Below are 21,783 nucleotides of genomic sequence, written 5' to 3'. Positions count from 1 at the left end.
GAATATTGGTTCAATCTATCTCCTCACATTCCTTCTCAGGGGAGGATGTCTGGGTTAGTCTGGTCTGTATCACATTTTTCTGCCTTTTCATGGTGGTAGAGGTAGTTGTAGACAGTTGGTTCATGTGTCATCTGGGAGAACCAAGTCCCTTTCCACTTGCTCCTGGCCTTCCTCTCCTGGGAAAACAGCAAACCCTAGAAGCTTGTTTTGGGCATTTGCATGCAGACAGGGTCTCTGATTCTTGCCCAGGCCACTGTGGAGCTCTGTGCAGTTGCTGTGGGTGTGGCCGGCCTCAGGTGGCTGCTCTGCTATGGCGGGTCCACACCGGATGGGGAATGGGCGGGAGGCTGTATTCACTGTTAGGGCCCTCAGAGCTGCCCTGCCACCCTGGGGGTTAGTGCACCCAGAGTTCCCCAGGATTCCCAGCTTCTGGCCTGGGTGCACTGTGATGCTTCCATCCTGCTGTGAGGCTCCTGTCCCTTTAAGACTTTCAAAAAGCACTTGCTTTTCTTTTGTCCCAGGGACACTGGCTGTGGGGACCCACTTGCAGGTTTTACTGTCCCATTTCTCTTGTATCTGGCATGCCATGCAGTGTGTGTCTGTGCTCCCAGTGCGAATGTCTAGGGCTGGGTATTTAGCAGTCCTGGGCACCCTCTCCCTCCCCACTCTGACTCCACTCCTCCCACTGGGAGCTGGGGTGAGGGGAACACTCAGGTACTGCTGGGCCGTGGCTTGTATCTTACTCCCTTCATGAGGCGCTGGGTTATCGCAGGTGTAGATGTAGCCTGGCTATTATCCTGTATCTCCTGGTCTCTCTTTTAAGAATAGTTGTATTTGTTGTAGTTTCAAAAATACATATGTTTTGGGAAGGAGATTTCTGCTGTCCTTCTCACACTGCCATCTTAAACAGCCTCTTGCATATGTCTTTTTGAATCTGGGATCTTGTTTTCTTTATGTAAATTCCTAGGATTGGGATTCCTGGGTCAAATGGTATTTCTATTTTTAACTTTTTGAGGAACCTCCATATTGCTTTCCACAATGGTTGAATTCGTTTACATTCCCACCAGCAGTGTAGGAGGGTTCCCCTTTCCCACATCCTTGCCAGCATTTGCTGTCATTGTCTTTTGGATGCTGGCCATCCTAACTGGTGTGAGGTGATATCTCATTGTGGTTTTAATTTGCATGTCCATCATAATTAGCAATGTGGAGCATCTTTTCATGTGTCTGTTGGTCATCTGAATTTCTTCTTTGGAGAAGTGTCTGTTCAGATCCTCTGCCAATTTTTTAATCTGGTTATTTGCTTTTTGATTTTTGAGGTGTGTGAGTTCTTTATATATTTTGGATGAGAACCCCTTATCAGATTTGCCATTTATGAATATATTCTCCCATACTGTAGGAGGCGTTTTTGTTCTACTGAACAAAAAGTGTCCTTTGCTGTAAAGAAGCTTTTTAGTTTCATGTAATCCCATTTGCACACTTTTGCTTTTGTTTCCCTTACCCAAGGAGCTGTTCATGAAAAAGTTGCCCATGTTTATAATCAAGAGACTTTGGCTATGTTTTCTTCTAAGAGTTTTATGGTTTCATGACTTACATTCAGGTCTTTGATCCATTTCAAGTTACCTTTGTGTGTTGGGTTACACATTAATCTAGTTTCACTCTCTTACATAAAGCTGTCCAGTATTGCCAAAACCAGTTCTTGAAAAGGCTGTCATTTCTCCATTGTATATTCATGGCTCCTCTATCATATATTAATTTCTCATATGTGTGTGCGTTTATATCTGGACCCTCTATTCTAATCCATTGATCTATGGATCTCTTCTTGTGCCAGTACCAAATTTTCTTGATTACTGTTATTTTGTAGTAGAGCTTGAAATTGGGGAGTGAAATTCCTCCTACTTTATTCTTCCTTCTCAGGATTGCTTTGTCTCTTCGGGGTCTTTGGTGGTTCCATATGAAGTTTAGAAGAATTTGTTCCAATTCTTTGAAACATGCTGTTGGTAATTTGATAGTTATTGCATTAAATCTGTGGATTGCTTTAGGCAGGGTGGTCATTTTGACAATATTAATTGTTCCTACCCATGAGGATGGGATATATTTCCACTTACTTGTATGTTCTTTAATTAATCTCATGAGTGTCTTCTGGTTTTCAGGGCATAGGTCTTTCAATACCTTGGTTAGGTTTATTCCTAGGTATTTTATTCTTTCTGATGCATTTATGAATGGAATTGTTTTCCTGATTTCCTTTCTGCTAGTTCATCATTAGTGTATAGGAATGCAACAGATTTCTGAGTATTACATTTGTATCCTGCAACTTTGCTGAATTCAGATATTAGATCTAGTAGTATGTTGGTGAATTATTTAGGGTTTTTATGTACAATATAATGTCATCTGCAAACACAAGCTAACTTTTTCCTTGCCAATCTGGATGCCTTTTATTTCTTTGTGTTGTCTGATTGCCATGGCTAGGACCTCCAGAACTATGTTGAATAAAAGTGAAGAGAGTGGACATACTTGTCTTTTTCCAGATCTTAGAGCAAAGGCTTTCAGTTTCTCACTGTTATGTATGATGTTGGTTGTGGGTTTGTCATATTTGGCCACAATTATTTTGAGGTACTTGCCCTCTATACCCATTTTGTTGAGAGTTTTTATCATGAATGAATGTTGAATTCTGTTGAATGCTTTTTGTGCATCTCTAGAGATGATCATGTGATTTTTGTCCCTCTTTTTGTTTATTTGGTGTATAATGCCAGTGGATTTTAGAATGTTGTACTATCCTTGAATCCCTGGAACAAATCTCACCTGATCATGATGGATGATCTTTTTGATGTATTTTTTAATTCGTCTTGCTCATATTTTGTTTAGGATTTTTCATCATATGTTCATCTGAGATATTGGTCTGTAATTTTCTTTTTTTGTGGTGTCTTTGATTTTGGTTTTAGAGTGATGCTGGACTCATAGAATGAGGTTGTAAGTATTTCCTCCTCTTCCACTTTTTGGAAAACTTTAAGGAGGATGGAAATTAGGTCTTCACTAAATGTTTGATAAAATTCAGTGGTGAAGCCATCTGGTCCAGGAGTTTTGTTCTTAGGTAGTTTTTTTTATTACCAATTCAGTTTTGTTACTGGTAATTGGTCTGTTCATATTTTCAGTTTCTTCCTGCACCAGCCTTGGAAGGTTGTACTTTCCTAGACATTTATCCATTTCTTCTAGGATATACAATTTGTTAGCATATAATTTTTCATAGTATTTTCTAATAATTCTTTGTATTTCTGTGGTGTCTGTACTGATTTTTCATTTCTCATTTCTGATTGAGATTATTCAGTAGACTCTCATTTTTTCTTGATAAGTCTGGCTAGTGGTTTATCTGTTTTATTTTCTTGAAGCACCACTCCTTTCATTTATTATTTCTATTGCTTTATTCTTCTCAATTTTATTTATTTTTGCTCTAGTCTTTATTACATCCCTCCTTATACTGACTTTGGGCCTCATTTATTCTTTTTCTAGTTTCATTAATTGTGACTTTAGACTGTTTATTTGGGATTGTTTTTCACTCCTGAGTTATGCCTCTATTGCAATATACTTCCCTCTTAGCATGGCCTTCTCTGAGTCCCACACATTTTGCAGTATTGAATTATTGTTGTCATTTGTCTCCATATATTGCTTGATCTCTGTTTTTATTTTGTCATTGATCTATTGATTATTTAGTAGCATGTTAACCCTCCATGTGTTTGTGGAATTTTTTGTTTTCTTTTCATAATTTATTTCTAGTTTCACAGCTTTATGGTCTGAGAAGATGGTTGGTGCAATTTCAATCTTTCTGAATGGCCTGAGGCTCTTTTTGTGGCCTGGTATATGATCTATTCTTGTAAATGTTCCATGTGCACTTGAGAAGAATATGTATTCTGCTGCTTTCGGGTGGAGTGTTCTGTAGATGTCTGTTAGGTCCATCTGTTCTAATGTGTTTTTCAATGCCTCTGTGTCCTTACTTATTTTATGTCTGGTTGATCTGTCCTTTGAACTGAGTGGTGTGTTGAAGTTTCCTTAAATGAATGCATTGCATTCTATTTACCCGTTTAGTTCTGTTAGTATTTGTTTCACATATGTAGGTACTCTTCGTTGGGTGCATAGATATTTATAATGGTTATATCCTCTTGTTGGACTGACCCCTTTATCATTATGTAATGCCTTTCTTTGTCTCTTCTTACTTTCTTTGTTTTGAAGTCTATTTTGTCTGATACAAGTACTGCAACTCCTGCGTTTTTCTCCCTATTAGTTGCATAAAATATCTTTTTCCATCTCTTCACTTTTAGTCTGTGTATGTCTTTCGGTTTCAAGTGAGTCTCTTGTAAGCTGCATATGCATGGGTTATGATTTTTTATCTATTCAGTGACTCTATGTCATATGATTGGTACATTCAGACCATTTACATTTAGGCTGATTATCGATAGATATATACTTGTTACCATTGAAGGCTTTAGATTCATGGTTATTAAAGTTTCAAGGGGAGCTTCTTTACTTTCTAACAGTCTAACTTAGCTCCCTTAGTATGCTACTACAAACACAATCTAAAGATTTATTTTTTCCCCTCTTTTCTTCTTCCTCCAGTCTTTGTATGTTAGGTGTCATATTCTGTACTCTTAGTGTATCCCTTGACTGACTTTGGGGGTAGTTGATTTATTTTTACATTTGCTTATTAGTTAATTGGTCTACTTCCTTTAGTGTAGGTTTATTTTCTCTGGTGGCAGCTATTTACCCTTAGGAGCTCTTCTACCTATAGCAGCCCCCCAAAATATAGTTTTGTAGGGAGTTAAATTCTCTCAACTTTTACTTATCTACAAACTGTTCAATCCCTCCTCAAATTTAAATGATAATCTTTCTGGGTAGAGTATTCTTAGTTTGAGGTCCTTGTGTGTCACTGTATTAAATATATCATGCCACTGCCTTCTGGCCTATAAGGTTTCTGTTGAGTCTGATAATATCCTGATGGGTTTTCCTTTGTATGTGATGTTTTTTCTCTCTCTGGCTGCTTTTAATGCTCTGTTGCTATCCTTGATCTTTACCATTTTAATTATTATATGTCTTCATGTTGTCTTCCTTGGCTCCCTTGTGTTGGGAGATCTGTGCACCTCCATGGTCTGGGAGACTACCTACTTCCCCAGATTGGGGAAGTTCTTAACAATTACCTTCTCAAAGACATTTTCTATCCCCTTTCTCTCTCTTCTTCTTCTGGTACCCCTATAATGTGAATGTTGTTCACTTTGGATTGGTCACAGTTCTCTTGTCTTTCATTCCTAGAAATCCTTTTTTCTCTCTGTGCCTCAGCTTCTTCGTGTTCCTTTGCTTAAATTTCTATTTCATTTACTGTCTCCTCTACTTCATCTAATTTACTTTTAAATGCTCCACTGTATTTTTCAAAGTTTCTATCTCTTTCTTGAATTCCTCCCTGAAGTCTTGAATACTTTTCTGTATCTCCATAGGCATGGTCTTTATTTTTATTTTTTACATCTCTTTCAGGAAGATAGTGAGTTCAGTTTCACTTGGCTCTCTTTCTGGCGTTTGTGGGTTTTTGGTCTGTACCAAGTTCTTTTGATATTTCATATTTGTAGTAATTACATTTTGTAGGTGGCACCCTTTAGTGCCCAGAAGCTCTATTCCCTTGAGCTGCTGAGTCCCTGGAGCAATCGTGGGGGTCACAGGCCAGCAGCACTCTTGCCTGCTAGGAGGAAGAATTCTTTCCTGCTTCCTGGCTGCAGTGCCTTCCTCCACTGCCAGGGCCGGTTGGCTGTGTGTGCAAGGAAAAGCCTGTATGCTATGCTCTTGTAGCTGCCATAAGCAGGACCACCCTCTGGCTGTCCTGGTTCAATGCCAGGTGCACAGGTTTGTGAACTTGTACTGGCCACAGTGAAGGTGTGGCAGGCTATGTATCATGATGGGAGGCATTAGAGCTGTGTTGCCAGCCAGGGCATGGAGCACCTGAAGCTCCTGAAAGTTCCCAACCTGCTAGGCTGAGTGCACTGGGACAATTTTGTCCACCTGCTTTCTCCTGAGCAGCAAACTCTGTTCAATCCTTGCCCCTTTAGCAGCCCTTTCACTGTTGGGAAGTCTCTCAGAGTGCCTTCATTTCTTTTGTTCCAGAGTGGCCGTTTTGGGTTCCTGCTCTCCATTAGCAGCTGGAACCTCAGTCTCTCTAAGTATTCTGCCTGTTTTAGCTTTCCAGCCCCACTAATGTCCAGAGCACCATGTAATGTAGGTTCATGCTCCCATTGCAGATCTCCAGGGCTGTGTGTTCAGCAGTCCTAGGCCTCCACCCCCTCCGTGCTCCATTTCTCTTCCTCCCACTGGTGAGCTGGGATGGGGGAAGGAATTCAGTCCTTCTGGATGGTGGCTTTGCTATTTTACCCTTTTCTGTGAAGTCTGCTCTTTTTCCCAGATGTAGGCAGTCTGGCACAGGCTTCTTTCCCATTGCTCTTTTAGGATCAGTTGTATTTGCTATATTTTCATATTATATATGGTTTTGGAAGGAAGTTTCTATCTCACCTCTCATGGCACATTCTTTTCCAATGGTCCATTTTTTAATGTATTTTTGAATTCAGTTTCCTAATATTTTGTTTAGGATTTTTACATCTATGTTTATAAGGGACATTGGTCTATTTCTTCTTTGTCACATCTTTTTCTAGTTTTAGTATTAGAGTGATGCTGGCCTCATAGAATGAGTTTGAATGTAATCCCTCCTCTTCTGTTTTTTGGGATTCTTTAAGAAGGATGGATATCATCTCTTCCTTAAATATTTGGCAGAATTCACCTGTGAAGCCATATGGTCCTGTGCCAGGAGCTGACCTACTCTGCCTGCCTGATGGCATAGCCCAGGAGGCCAATGGATGGAGGCTGCACAGTGGACCTTCAAAGGGAAAGCTACTGATATCTCTTCTATTGCTTATTTTGACTATTCCCCTAGATTTGAACGGCTCTCATGAATCAGAAAAATCCCCTAGAGAAAGGACTGTTAGGAACCATAGAGCAATCATAAAACTCAGCTTGTGACCCTGCACATTCCCCTCAGGCCGGTGGGTTATTATCCCTAGACTGGGAATAGAAGAAAGTTCAGGTGAATTCAGGGTACAGCTCCCAGGCTAACTTGGCCCCCAGGTGGAGGAAGAGATGAGCATCATGAGGTATGGGTCAGAAAATCAGGTGGAAAAATCTTGGTAGAGTCCCCTTATGAATCATTACTATAGAAATTAAAGCATGCATTGTTATAGTCAAGATCAACAGAATGAGTGCTGCTCATTCTACTGTAAATGGTTTCAGGGAACTATGGAAAAAACATGCCCCCACAGCAAGCCTAGGTGGGAGTCCAGTTAAGCAAGTTTTAAGACACATTCAAAAGACATTGTGGTGCCTTGTAGAAATTTAACCTGAGATTGGAGCAACAGAAAAATCTTGAGGAAAAGACCATAATGACCTTTCATGGTTGGGAAAGCAGGGAAACATTCTGAGAAGTAGATTATGCCATAAATCACCTAATGACACATGCTTTATGATGATTTTATGTAACGCATCCCCTATATATTGCTTGAAGTTTCTATCAATAAACAGGCCAACTTAGCATCTCTGCTAGTGTCTGTGTTCTCACTTGCTGGTGCCATTCCTTCTTCACGAACCCCTGGACTCGCTGGAGCCGGACTCCAGCAGTCCTAGACTTTTGTTTGTTGGGAGTTTTTTTTATTACTAATTCAATTTCATTACTGACAATCAGTCTCTTCAGACTTTCCATTTCTTTGTGGGTCAATCTTGAATGATTGTACATTTCTAGGAATTTTTCATTTTTTCCAAGTTTGTCCAATTTTTAGCTTATAATTTTCATAGAATTTTCTTGTAATTCTTTGAATTTTGGTGGTGTCAGCTGTAACTTCTCCTTTTTCAATTCTCTCTCTTTTTGTGCTTATTTTCTTGGTAAGTATGGCTATGGGTTTGTCTGTTTTGTTTATCTTCTTTACGAACTGTTTTTTTGTTTTATTTAGTTTTTGTATGTTTTCTTATTCTCTGTTATTTATCTCTGCTCTGATATTTATTATTAGTCCCTCCTTCCCTAACTTTCATCTTTCTTTGTTCTTGTCCTAGTTCCTTTAGTTGTGAGATCAGATTATTTGGGATTGTTCTTGTTTCTTGAGGTAGGCCTGTATTGTTACATACTGCCCTCTTAGAACTGCTTCTGCTGCATCCCAAATATTTTGAACTGTTATGTTTCTGTTTTCATTTGTCTCCATATATTGTATGATTTCCTCTTTGATTTTTCCACTGGTCCACTGATTATTTAGAAGCATGTTGTTTCCCTTCATGTGTTTTTGCATTATTTTGCTTCATATAATTGATTTCTTATTTCATACCAATGTGGCCTGAAAAGATGCTTGATACAATTTCAGTCTTTTTAAATTTATTGAGGCTCTTTTTGTGTCCTACTATGTGGTCTAAATGGAAAACATTCCATATGCATTTTAGAAAAATGTCTATCCTGCTGCTTGGTGTGGAATTTTCTACCTGTACTTTAAGTCCATCTGGTTTATTGTGTTAATCAATGTCTCTGTTTCCTTATTTATTTTCTGTCTGGATGATCTATCCATTGATGTAAGTGGGGGGATTAAAATATTATATGACTTTATTACTGTCTTTCTCTCTTTAAATCTGTTAATTTTTCTTTTATAAATTTAGGTGCTCCTATGTTCGATGCATGGATATTTATAATTGTTATAACCTCTTGGACTGATACTTTTATCCTTACATAATATCCTTCTCTGTCTCTTGTGATTTTCTTTGTTTTGAAATCTATTTAATCTGATATAAATACTTCCACTCTTGCCTTTTTCTCCCTATTATTTTCATCAAATATCTTTTCCATCCCTTCACTTTCATTCTATATGTCTTTAGGTCTGAGATGAGTCTCTTTTATTCAGCATATAGATGGGTCTTGTTTCTTTATCCATTCTGCCACCTGTCTTTTGATTTGTGTCTTTGGTTCATTTCTATTTAAGGTAGCTATGGATAGATATGTACATATTGCCATTTTATTAATTATTATTTGGTTTTGTAGTTCTCTGTTCCTTTCTTCCTCTCTTATACTCTCTTTTGTGATTTGATGATTTTCCTTAGCATTATGCTTGGATTCCTTTATTTTTGTGTGTGTGTCTATTATAGGCTTTAGGATTGTGGTTACCATAAGGTTCATAGATAGTTTCCTAAATATGTAACTGCCTATATTAAGTTGATGGCTACTCAATTTTGAACCCATTCTGAAGGTACTGCTTTTTTATTGTTCCTCCCCCATACTTTATGTATAGTATGTTGTAATCTATATATCTTTTGTATAGTTGTGATTTTTTAACTTCATACTTGCTTTGTATAATTGGTTGTATTTGTGTGCATCTATTTGTAGGCCATTAATTTCATTCCACTGTTCTATTTTTCTCTTCCACTTTAGTCAGATTACCATAGTCAGTCTTTATATCAGGTAGCAGCTGCCCTCCAACTTTGTTCTTCCCCCTCAATATTATGTTATATCTTCTGAGTCTTTTGTTTTGACAAATAAACTTTAGGATCATTTGATGATATCTATAAAGTAACTTGCTGGGATATTGACTGGAATGCATTGAATTTCTAGATGAAGTGGGAAGAATTAATTGACATAATGAAAATATTGAGTCTTTCTGTCCACAAACATGGGGTATATCACCATTTATTTGTTCTGTGATTTTTTTTATCACGGTTTTCCTCATGCATTTTGTATATACTTATATTTAAGTATTTCATCTTTTGGGTGTTAATGCAATTGGCATTGTGTTTTTAATTTCAAATTCCTCTATTTCGTTGCAGATATATAAAAATAAATTAATTTGTGTATATTAATCTTGTATCCTGCAATCTTGGTACAATCTGTTATTAGTTCCAGAAGTGTTTTTTTTTATTATTCTTCTGGATTTTCTATATAGATGATCATGTTATCTGCAAGGACAGTTTTATATCTTCCTTACAGTCTGTATACAATTTACTTGCTCCTCTTGCTTTTTTGCATTAGCAAGGATTTCCAGGACAATGTTGAAAAGAAGTGGTAAGAGGGAATATCTTTGCCTTGTTACCTGATTTGGAGGAAAAGTTTGACTTTTTCACTAGAGTAGTTAATTTTTGAGATGTTCATATATTAAGGTGGAATTTATCTTTCTCTAATATTTATCTTCACTCTCCCATATTCAACATTTTCTCTGATTTTTTCAGTTATATATGCCACATTATCACATCTTCAGTCTTTTTAGTCATTCTTCTTGCCATTGTGCGTACATGCTTATTAGGCTCTCAGAGATGAAAATGTAATCCCAAGAGCTGATTGGAGCAGAAGAAATACATCATTTAAAACCATGGATCTCAGCCTTTGCTGCATAATAAAATCACCTGGAGAATCTTTTAAAACACTGATGCCTGAATTTTAGCTCCAGATAGTCTGACACAATCGATCTGTGTACAGCCCAAGCACTGGGAGATTTATAAGCTTATTGAATAATTCTAATGTATACTTTGGGGTGAGAAACATTAATGTTACACTGTGCTTGTGTTCTTCAAAGACATATAATCCATTTATATTAATAAATATAAATAAATAAATAGACATTAATATAGCAATGGGAACTCCTAGCCTATTTGTTTTTCAAGAAGTTAATCAGCAAATAAACCTGTACTTCAGTTTTATGCCATGCAAACCATAACTTTTAAAAATATACTTTATTTTGAGCAGATAATCCTTTTGTTGTTGAGTAAAGTCATGTCAAAGACCCAGACCTGTCTCTAATGGAATTAAAAGTGATATTATCGAGGCGGAGCCAACATGGCGGCGTAAGTAGGACAGTGGGAATCTCCTCCCAAAAACATATATACTTTTGAAAATACAACAAACACAACTAGCCCTAAAAGAGAGACCAGAAGACGCAGGACAGTGGCCAGACTGCAGCTACACCAGTGAGAACCCAGTGACTGGTGAAAGGGGTAAGATACAAGCCCCGGCCCGGCGGGACACGTGCGCCCCTCCCCCCAGCTCCCAGCGGGAGAACAATAGGCAGAGCGGGAGGGAGACGGAGCCCAGGACTGCCGAACACCCAGCCCCAGCCATCCGGGCCAGAGTGCAGACACAGTACATGCCCAGGGGGCCCTGGATACTGGGGGAACAGGGAGTAAGACCTCTGAGCGGGTGCCGAAGCTGATGCCCCTGTGACAAAGAAAAGCGGGGGCTTCTTTAAAGTCTTAAAGGGACAGGGACTTAACAGCTTGACGGAAACAACCCAGGTCACAGTACAGCAGCTGGAAACTACAGGGAAAACCGGGTGCACTAACCCCCTGGGCAACAGCTCTGAGACCCCTCACGGAGGCAAACAGACAAGCAGCCCCCCATCCATTACCCCACCGGGCGCTGCGAAAGCAGAGAATCAGCCAGAGACAAATTCCGCCCACAGAAAGGGAAATTTCTCCCTTCCGGCCAGGCAAGACACAAAGACCCACTCTACACGCAATTACCCAAACCAAGCCACTAGGGGTCGTAGTTGCCCCAGTAAAGAAAGGCCAGTAGCAAGTGAAAATTTTGGCCCTCCCAGCTGACAGTCAATAGCACCTGTCAACATGAAAAGGCAAAAAAATATGATCCAGACAAGACTAACCCAGACAGCTTCAGCATCTGCTACATCTTCCCCTGAGAAGGAATCTGGGGAGATAGATTTAGCCAGTCTACCTGAAAAAGAATTCAAAACAAAAGTCATAACCATGCTGATGGACTTGCAGAGAAATATGCAAGAACTAAGGAAGGAAAATTCAGAAATAAAACAAGCTCTGGAAGGACTTCAAAACAGAATGGACGAGATGCAAGAGACCATTAATGGACTAGAAAACAGAGAACAGGAACGCAGAGAAGCTGATGCAGAGAGAGTTAAAAGGATCTCCAGGAATGAAAGAATTTTAAGAGAGCTGAGTGATCAATCTAAAAGGAATAATATAAGAATCATAGGCATTCCAAAAGAAGTAGAGAGAGAAAAGGGGATAGAAAATGTCTTTGAAGAAATAATTGCTGAAAATTTCCCCAAACTAGGGGAAGAAATGGCCTCTCAGACCACAGAGGTACACAGAACTCCCATGACAAGGGATCCAAGGAGGGCAACACCAAGACACATAATAATTAAAATGGCAAAGATCAAAGACAAGGACAAAGTATTACAAGCAGCCAGAGAGAAAAAAAAGGTTACCTACAAAGGAAAACCCATCAGGCTATCATCAGACTTCTCAACAGAAACCCTACAGGCCAGAAGAGAATGGCATGATATACTTAATGCAATGAAACAGAAGGGCCTCGAACCAAGACTACTGTATCCAGCACGAATATCATTTAAATATGAAGGAGGGATTAAACAATTCCCAGACAAGCAAAAGTTGAGGGAATTTGCTTCCCACAGACCACCTCCACAGGGCATCCTACAGGGACTGCTCTAGATGGGAGCACTCCTAAAAAGAGCACACAACAGAACACCCAACATATGAAGAAGGGAGGAGGAGGAATAAGAAGGGAGAGAAATAAAGAATCATCAGATTGTGTTTATAATAGCTCAACAAGCGAGTTAAGTTAGACAGTAAGACAGTAAAGAAGCTAACCCTAAACCTTTGGTAACCACAAACTTAAAGCCTGCAATGGCAATAAATTCATACCTTTCAATAATCACCCTAAATGTAAATGGACTGAATGCACCAATCAAAAGACACAGAGTAATAGAATGGATAAAAAAGCAAGATCCATCCATATGCTGCTTACAAGAGACTCACCTCAAACCCAAAGACATGCACAGACTTAAAGTCAAGGGATGGAAAAAGATATTTCAAGCAAACAACAGAGAGAAGAAAGCAGGTGTTGCAATTCTGGTATCAGACAAAACAGACTTCAAAATAAAGAAAGTAACAAAAGACAAAGAAGGACATTACATAATGATAAAGGGCTCAGTCCATCAAGAGGATATAACCATTATAAATATATATGCACCCAACACAGGAGCACCAACATACCTGAAACAAATATTAACAGAACTAAAGGAGGAAATAGAATGCAATGCATTCATTCTAGGAGACTTCAACACACCACTCACTCCAAAGGACAGATCCACCAGACAGAAAATAAGTAAGGACACAGAGACACTGAACAACACACTAGAACAGATGGACCTAATAGACATCTACAGAACTCTACATCCAAAAGCAACAGGATACACGTTCTTCTCAAGTGCACATGGAACACTCTCCAGAATAGACCACATACTAGGACACAAAAAGAGCCTCAGTAAATTCCAAAAGATTGAAATCCTACCAACCAACTTTTCAGACCACAAAGGCATTAAACTAGAAATAAACTGTTCAAAGAAAGCAAAAAGGCTCACAAACACATGGAGGCTAAACAAAACGCTCCTAAATAATCAATGGATCAATGACCAAATCAAAATGGAGATCCAGCAATATACAGAAACAAATGACAACAACAACACTAAGCCCCAACTTCTGTGGGACACAGCAAAAGCAGTCTTAAGAGGAAAGTATATAGCACTCCAAGCATATTTAAAAAAGGAAGAGCAATCCCAAATGAACGGTCTAATGTCACAACTATCAAAATTGGAAAAAGAAGAACAAATGAGGCCTAATGTCAGCAGAAGGAGGGACATAATAAAGATCAGAGAAGAAATAAATAAAATTGAGAAGAATAAAACAATAGCAAAAATCAATGAAACCAAGAGCTGGTTCTTCGAGAAAATAAACAAAATAGATAAGCCTCTAGCCAGACTTATTAAGAGGAAAAGAGAGTCAACACAAATCAACAGTATCAGAAATGAGAAAGGAAAAATCACAACAGATCCCGCAGAAATACAAAGAATTATTAGAGACTACTATGAAAACCTATATGCTAACAAGCTGGGAAACCTAGGAGAAATGGACAACTTCCTAGAAAAATACAACCTTCCAAGACTGACCCAAAAAGAAACAGAAAATCTAAACAGACCAATTACCAGCAACGAAATTGAAGCGGTAATCAAAAAACTACCAAAGAACAAAACCCCCGGGCCAGATGGATTTACCTCGGAATTTTATCAGACATACAGGGAACACATAATACCCATTCTCCTTAAAGTTTTCCAAGAAATAGAAGAGGAGGGGATACTCCCAAACTCATTCTATGAAGCTAACATCACCCTAATACCAAAACCAGGCAAAGACACCACCAAAAAAGAAAACTACAGACCAATATCCCTGATGAACGTAGACGCAAAAATACTCAACAAAATTTTAGCAAACCGAATTCAAAAATACATCAAAACCATCGTACACCATGACCAAGTGGGATTCATCCCAGGGATGCAAGGATGGCACAACGTTCGAAAGTCCAACAATATCATCCACCACATCAACAAAAAGAAAGACAAAAACCACATGTTCATCTCCATAGATGCTGAAAAAGCATTTGACAAAGTTCAACATCCATTCATGATAAAAACTCTCAGCAAAATGGGAATAGAGAGCAAGTACCTCAACATAATAAAGGCCATCTATGAAAAACCCACAGCCAACATTATATTGAATAGCGAGAAGCTGAAAGCATTTCCGCTGAGATCGGGAACTAGACAGGGATGCCCAGTCTCCCCACTGTTATTTAACATTGTACTAGAGGTCCTAGCCACGGCAATCAGACAAAACAAAAAAATACAAGGAATCCAGATTGGCAAAGAAGAAGTCAAACTGTCACTATTTGCAGATGACATGATACTGTACATAAAAAACCCTAAAGACTCCACCCCAGAACTACTAGAACTGATATCGGAATACAGCAAAGTTGCAGGATACAAAATCAACACACAGAAATCTGTGGCTTTCCTATATAACAACAATGAACCAACAGAAAGAGAAATCAGGAAAACAACTCCATTCACAATTGCATCAAAAAAAATAAAATACCTAGGAATAAACCTAATCAAAGAAGTGAAAGACTTATATTCTGAAAACTACAAGTCACTCTTAAAAGAAATTAAAGGGGACACTAACAGATGGAAACGCATCCCATGCTCATGGCTAGGAAGAATTAATATCGTCAAAATGGCCATCCTGCCCAAAGCAATATACAGATTTGATGCAATCCCTATGAAACTACCAGCAACATTCTTCAATGAACTGGAACAAATAATTCAAAAATTCATATGGAACCACCAAAGACCCCGAATAGCCAAAGCAATCCTGAGAAAGAAGAATAAAGTAGGGGGGATCTCACTCCCCAACTTCAAGCTCTATTATAAAGCCATAGTAATCAAGACAATTTGGTACTGGCACAAGAACAGAGCCACAGACCAATGGAACAGACTAGACAATCCAGACATTAACTCAGACGTATATGGTCAATTAATATTTGATAAAGGAGCCATGGATATACAATGGCGAAATGACAGTCTCTTCAACAGATGGTGCTGGCAAAACTGGACAGCTACATGTAGGAGAATGAAACTGGACCATCGTCTAACCCCATATACAAAAGTAAACTCAAAATGGTTGAAAGACCTGAATGTAAGTCATGAAACCATTAAACTCTTGGAAGAAAACATAGGCACAAACCTCTTAGACATAAACATGAGTGACCTCTTCTTGAACATATCTCCCCGGGCAAGGAAAACAACAGCAAAAATGAACAAGTGGGACTATATTAAGCTGAAAAGCTTCTGTACAGCAAAAGACACCATCAATAGAACAAAAAGAAACCCTACAGTATGGGAGAATATCTTTGAAAATGACACATCCGATAAAGGCTTGATGTCCAGAATATATAAAGAGCTCACACGCCTCAACAAACAAAAAACAAATAACCCAATTAAAAAATGGGCAAAGGAACTGAACAGACGGTTCTCCAAAAAAGAAATAGAGATGGCCAACAGACACATGAAAAGATGCTCCACATCGCTAATTATCAGAGAAATGCAAATTAAAACTACAATGAGGTATCACCTCACACCAGTAAGGATGGCTGCCATCCAAAAGACAAACAACAACAAATGTTGGCGAGGCTGTGGAGAAAGGGGAACCCTCCTACACTGCTGATGGGAATGTAAACTTGTTCAACCATTGTGGAAAGCAGTATGGAGGTACATCAAAATGCTCAAAACAGACTTACCATTTGACCCAGGAATTGCACTCCTAGGAATTTACCCTAAGAATGCAGCAATCAAGTATGAGAAAGATCAGTGCACCCCTATGTTTATCGCAGCACTATTTACAATAGCCAAGAATTGGAAGCAACCTAAATGTCCATCGATAGATGAATGGATAAAGAAGATGTGGTACATATACACAATGGAATACTACTCAGCCATAAGAAAAGGGCAAATCCAACCATTTGCAGCAACATGGATGGAGCTGGAGGGTATTTTGCTCAGTGAAACAAGCCAAGCAGAGAAAGAGAAATACCAAATGATTTCACTCATCTGTGGAATATAAGAACAAAGGAAAAACTGAAGGAACAAAACAGCAGCAGAATCACAGAACTCAAGAATGGACTAACAGGTACCAAAGGGAAAGGGACTGGGGAGGATGGGTGGGTAGGGAGGGATAAGGGGGGGAAAAGTAGGGGGGTATTAAGATTAGCATCCATAGCGGGGTGGGAGAAAGGGGAGGGCTGTACAACACAGAGAAGACAAGTAGTGATTCTACAACAGGTTGCTACGCTGATGGACAGTGACTGTAAAGGTGTATATAGGGGGGACCTGGTATAGGGGAGAGCCTAGTAAACAAAGTATTCATCATGTAAGTGTAGATTAATGATTAAAAAAAAATGCAGTTCCTATGTGGTGACCTCTAATGTGTTCTACACAATGATATAAAGGACATATAAAAGTGTATGCAAAGGGTCTGTTTGTGTTTATACAGAGGATCAAAGCCTAATTTGGCTACCCCGAAAATGAACTAAGATACGATATGAAAAAGAACTTCCAACATCAGCACTCTCGGGAAGACTCATGACAGAAGATGAACAGAAAAAAAAAAAAAAAAAAAAAAACTTCAACAGAGATCCACACACTGTCACAGGTGTAGATGCACTCATCCCTCCAGTTCCTGGACTTGCCATCTGAAAGATGAAGGAGATATCTAAGCTGGCCTGTGCATGCAGTAAAACAAAAATTGGACTGGATCTATACTGTTGGAACTCAACCAAGAATTAGGAGAAGTGCAAATTGTAGCACTCCAAAATCTTACAACCACAGACTATTTATCGTTAAAAGAACATATGGGATATGAACAGTCCCCAGGAATGGGGTGTTCTAGTTTATCTGAATTCTCTCAGACTGTTTTAGTTCAGTCGGACAATATCCACCATATCATAGATAAGTTTTCACAAATGCCTAAGGTGCCTAACTGGCTTTCTTGGTTTCACTGGAGATGGCTGGTAACTACAGGTATGCTTTGGTTAGGTAACTATATTCCTATTATGTTAATGTGTGTGCACAATTTAATTAGTCGTTTAAAACCTATCCATGCTGAAGTTACTCTACAAGAAGATATGTCAAAGAAATAATCAATCTTCCCAGGTTTTCTTCTGCCTGCTACTTCTGTAGCTTTTCTTCTTCCTACCTAATCACAACCTTTAAATAGAACTCGTGCCACATGTCGAATTTACCGAGTATCATAATTCTTCCAAGTGGTAAAGACACCTCAAGACAAATGCTGGCCATAGAAGCCACAGGGCATAAATATGCAAAGAAGTAAAAAGCTAACCTTTTCAAACGATAAGGCTTCTCTCTCACTTACCAAATTCACATTTCCCTGTATGGCCCCGGAAGATGACTGGTTAGCCAGAGACGGGTAAGATTCCTCAAGGGAGGAACAACCTAAGACAGGCATAGTCGCAGGGGGCCATCTGGTGAGAAAATGGGGAGCAGCAGAGGTGAGGCTTAGAACCTCCCCCCTCATATTCTGAGAGAAATCTTCTGCATACATGGATGTTTATTGCCCTCGTCTAGCACGGATTAACGCATAGTCTACAGGCACACACCTGATCATCTACATTTGCTCTCTTACAACACTAAACTCTGTTTCCTACCTTTATCTCGTATCTACCTACCACTTCAGCATTTTATTAAAAATAATAATAATAGAGAAATGTGGTATCCACATATAAATCAGGTTTAAAAATCAAATGAGTATTCATATTTGAACTGACTGTTTATAGTTCATAATGCATTAACAAAACCGAAAGCTTCTGTGATGACTGCCCTTGCACTGTTCACCATGTAACTTATTCACTATGTAAGAATTTGTACTCCATGTAAGAATTTGTTCGTTATGCATCAGAAGATTGGAGACTGACGAAAATTGGGCTTGGGGTGGATTAATGATTGTGCATTGAGTACTGACCCCCCTATACAGAGATTTGTTGTGGTTAACAACTATTTGATCAATAAATATGAGAGATGCCCTCACAATATATATATATATATATATGTATATATATATATATATATATATATATATATATATATAAACACACTTCCAATTGTAAAATAAATAAGTAACCGGGATGTAATGTATAGCATAAGGAATATAGTCAAAATATTGTAACAACTTGGTATGGTGATACCTGGTACCTAGAAATATCATGTATATAAATGTTGAGTCGCTGTGTTGTACACCTGAAACTAATGTAATGCAATGCTGTTGTCAACTACCCTTAAAAAAAAAAAAAAAAAGTTATATTATCTCCTTCATGTGACTAATTTTAAGTCCCACAGATTTAATAAGACCTCACAAGTAAATAAAAAGTAACTGAATGTGGTCCTTTAAGTTTTTTCTTTCTAAAATTATCCTAATTTCAGTTAATGAAGAACTTATCAGGCTTTCTTTCAAAAAGTCTTTACTAATTAAAGTATCAACAAATTTGTCCTAATTCATGCTATATTTTAATATATGTATTTTTAGTGAGCATGGATCTTTCAAGTTTATTTGGTGAGATTTGTTGGGAAATGTAGACAGAAAATGTACTTCAGGAAAACTAAAGTGTTTTAAATTTGAGGGTTTTCATAGCTGTGGACTCAATGGGGACGCACTTAAAGTTTAAATCAAAAATTAAATTTCATATATGATTTTTTGCTCTGATCATGAAATTTTGAGGCTGTTATTAAGATCAAACTCTGATGATTATGTTTGATAACAAGAAAAAAGACAAGTATATTCCTGGAGATGTGCCACCATAGTGTGCTTTGAGTCACAACTGCACATTTGTTTTACAGCTAATGGACAAGTTTGAGCATCTTAAAAGAGTCCAACAAGAGAAGACAATGAAATTTGAGAAGAAGAGAAGACAACTGGAAGAAGAAATAATGCATTTTCATAAAATGAAGGCTTCCTCTGAAACACTGCAGACTCAGATCTGCACAAATATAAAGAAGAGAAAAGATCATAAGAAATAGTCCTCTCTTACCATTTTGTGTGATGTCAGTATTTCCATTTTGCCCTGTTACTCTTTGACCCTATCTTCCTATGAGAGTGCCTTCATAGCACTAGAAGCTCTCCTACTGTTTAAAATGTTTTCTTATTGCATATTCTCCTAAAATAGAATGTGATCTCCTTGAGAGAAGGTAACTTTAGATGCTATATCCTCAGTATTCATAACAGAAGCTAGCACAGAGATGGCACTCAATAAATATTTTATAAGATGAAAAAGAAATATGTATAACAGTGCACAAAATCTTGATTTTCTATTTAACCCTGACTGTGGCTCCAGTGCACAGGTATGATATTTTTCTTATCTAAATATATGTACGTGATTTGTCAGGAAGTCATAGGCGTAAAATGTTATGGTATAATGTTAGCAAAGAGTATAAAACCTAAATGTAATTTATTCCCACTAGGATGTTTCAACATTTTTAACAGTAAGGTATTAACAAAGTGCCACATGGTGGAAGCTGCTTGGGCCAAGTGGGGGTGGGGGAATTGATATGGGTCTGGTGATACCTGTTTGATTTTTTCTAAACCTACCGATAAGGTTAAGACAAATGTAAAGGAAAGATATAATGGGCTTAGGTGACATCTGGGGAAGAATGTGAACCCAGTAGTACTCAGCCAATGAGGAACCAGGGGAGGGACTTACGCACTAGGAAATAAATTACTGGTGCCTAACTCCCCAGTTGTGCCTGCCCACCAGACACCCAATCTTGCAAGACCATCATTAAAGCCTCGCTCCACTGTTCTCTTTGTCTCCATGTCCACTTATTGAATTTGGACCAGTGAGTGTGTTTCTCACATATAATAAACAATTTCTTAGGACTAATTTCCCTTATCAAATTCTACTGATAGTGATTTATTGATAGTTTTTATTATTATCAAAGATTGAGTTTTTATTAGAACTCCTATGCCTTATTGTTATACCTTGTTGGAATAAAAACTTATTGGAATAAAAACTTCAGAAGTTAGATAGAGTCAGAGAACAATGGGAAACCATGAGCAATATTTAGATGATAATAGTATGTCTTACCAATTTTGGATATATGTTAAAACTAAATTTATCATGTTAGAAAATAAGGTGGATTGTTTTTTGCCATTTCAAAATTTCCTTCTGAATATACATCCTGAAATTTCTGCATTTACAATGTCAGGACACCTGTTTGTGTGGTTGACCTTCACCATGACCCATTCTATTACAATGTTACCATGGAGCATTTTTGTTGATTCCAAAAACATCTGGAATAGTGAACAGATATTTCCTGTTCCTGAACAATGTTTGTCTCTGTTGTAATTTTATCACTACATTCATTTCAAAGGCAGCATTTTTTTTTGTGTATCAGAATATTGTAATTTAGTCTCAAAATTTTTGTGAACATATAATCTCTGATTATAATACTTCTTGAAAAAGTTTGAAATTTTTGGGACATGATGGTATATCCAGTGTTTTCTATATATGTCATTAAATCATCTTACAGATTTTATAGTTTTGGGAAAGAAAAAAGGCTATTATATGAAATTTCATGTAAGCTACATGGACTAGAATCTTTTTCTTAGGCTTAGAACAGTGCCTGGCACTTAGTGGCAATTGTTCATTCAATAAATAAACACAATAATAGCACATTAACCGTATTCATTCAATAAATAATAATATTACATAAACTATATTACATGCATAGATGGTTTAGTTTAGATTTTTGACTTTTAGAAGATAACTAATATAACTTGTTTCTGCTTTTCAACATGCTACTGAGTTATCCTGCTAAGGGACATTCATCTTATTTTTCTACAGTAGTCTTATTAAACTGAAATCACCAATAATTATATCACATAATAAACAAAATTAACTATAAAGATCACTCTTGAATATGATAATGGAGTTTTTGGGTAACTATATCACAATCCATATCTTTTTCCATTTCATTATTTTTAGTTTTTATTGAAATATATTTTATATACAATGTTATGTGTGTTTCAAATGTACAACATAGTGATTCAACAATTATATATTATTGATCACCATTATAAGGGTAGTTACCATCTATCAACATATAAAGTATTTACAATATTATTGACTATATTCCCTCTGCTGTACTTCTATTCCCATAACTAATTTATTTTATAATTGGAAATTTGTATATAGTTTATCAGGAATATTCAACCTAAATATAATGTGTGTGTTATTTTTCATTCATTTCCAAAAGTAGAGAACAAGTTGATTTAGTAATATAAGGCAAACATTTGCTCTTT

The 21,783-nt window shown here is 37.7% G+C and overlaps 1 protein-coding gene across 4 annotated transcripts in view; it reads left to right on the top strand.

Annotated features, from left to right (window-relative positions):
- SEPTIN14 (septin 14) overlaps positions 1–21,479 on the top strand; it is a 215,946-nt gene extending 194,467 nt beyond the window's left edge. For 3 of the 4 annotated variants that reach the window (XM_057487180.1, XM_057487179.1, XM_057487181.1), the window contains exon 9: positions 19,323–21,479. In XM_057487180.1, the coding sequence (XP_057343163.1) occupies positions 19,323–19,502 (180 nt within the window). In that variant the 3' untranslated portion in view covers positions 19,503–21,479. The remainder of the gene's footprint in view (positions 1–19,322) is intronic. The other variant, XM_057487182.1, reaches the window with a different exon arrangement.
- The last annotated feature ends 304 nt before the right edge of the window (positions 21,480–21,783 follow it).

The sequence above is a fragment of the Manis pentadactyla genome, chromosome 10 (assembly GCF_030020395.1).
Source record: "Manis pentadactyla isolate mManPen7 chromosome 10, mManPen7.hap1, whole genome shotgun sequence".
Classification (NCBI taxonomy): domain Eukaryota; kingdom Metazoa; phylum Chordata; class Mammalia; order Pholidota; family Manidae; genus Manis; species Manis pentadactyla.
This window is presented reverse-complemented; position numbering and strand designations above follow the sequence as displayed.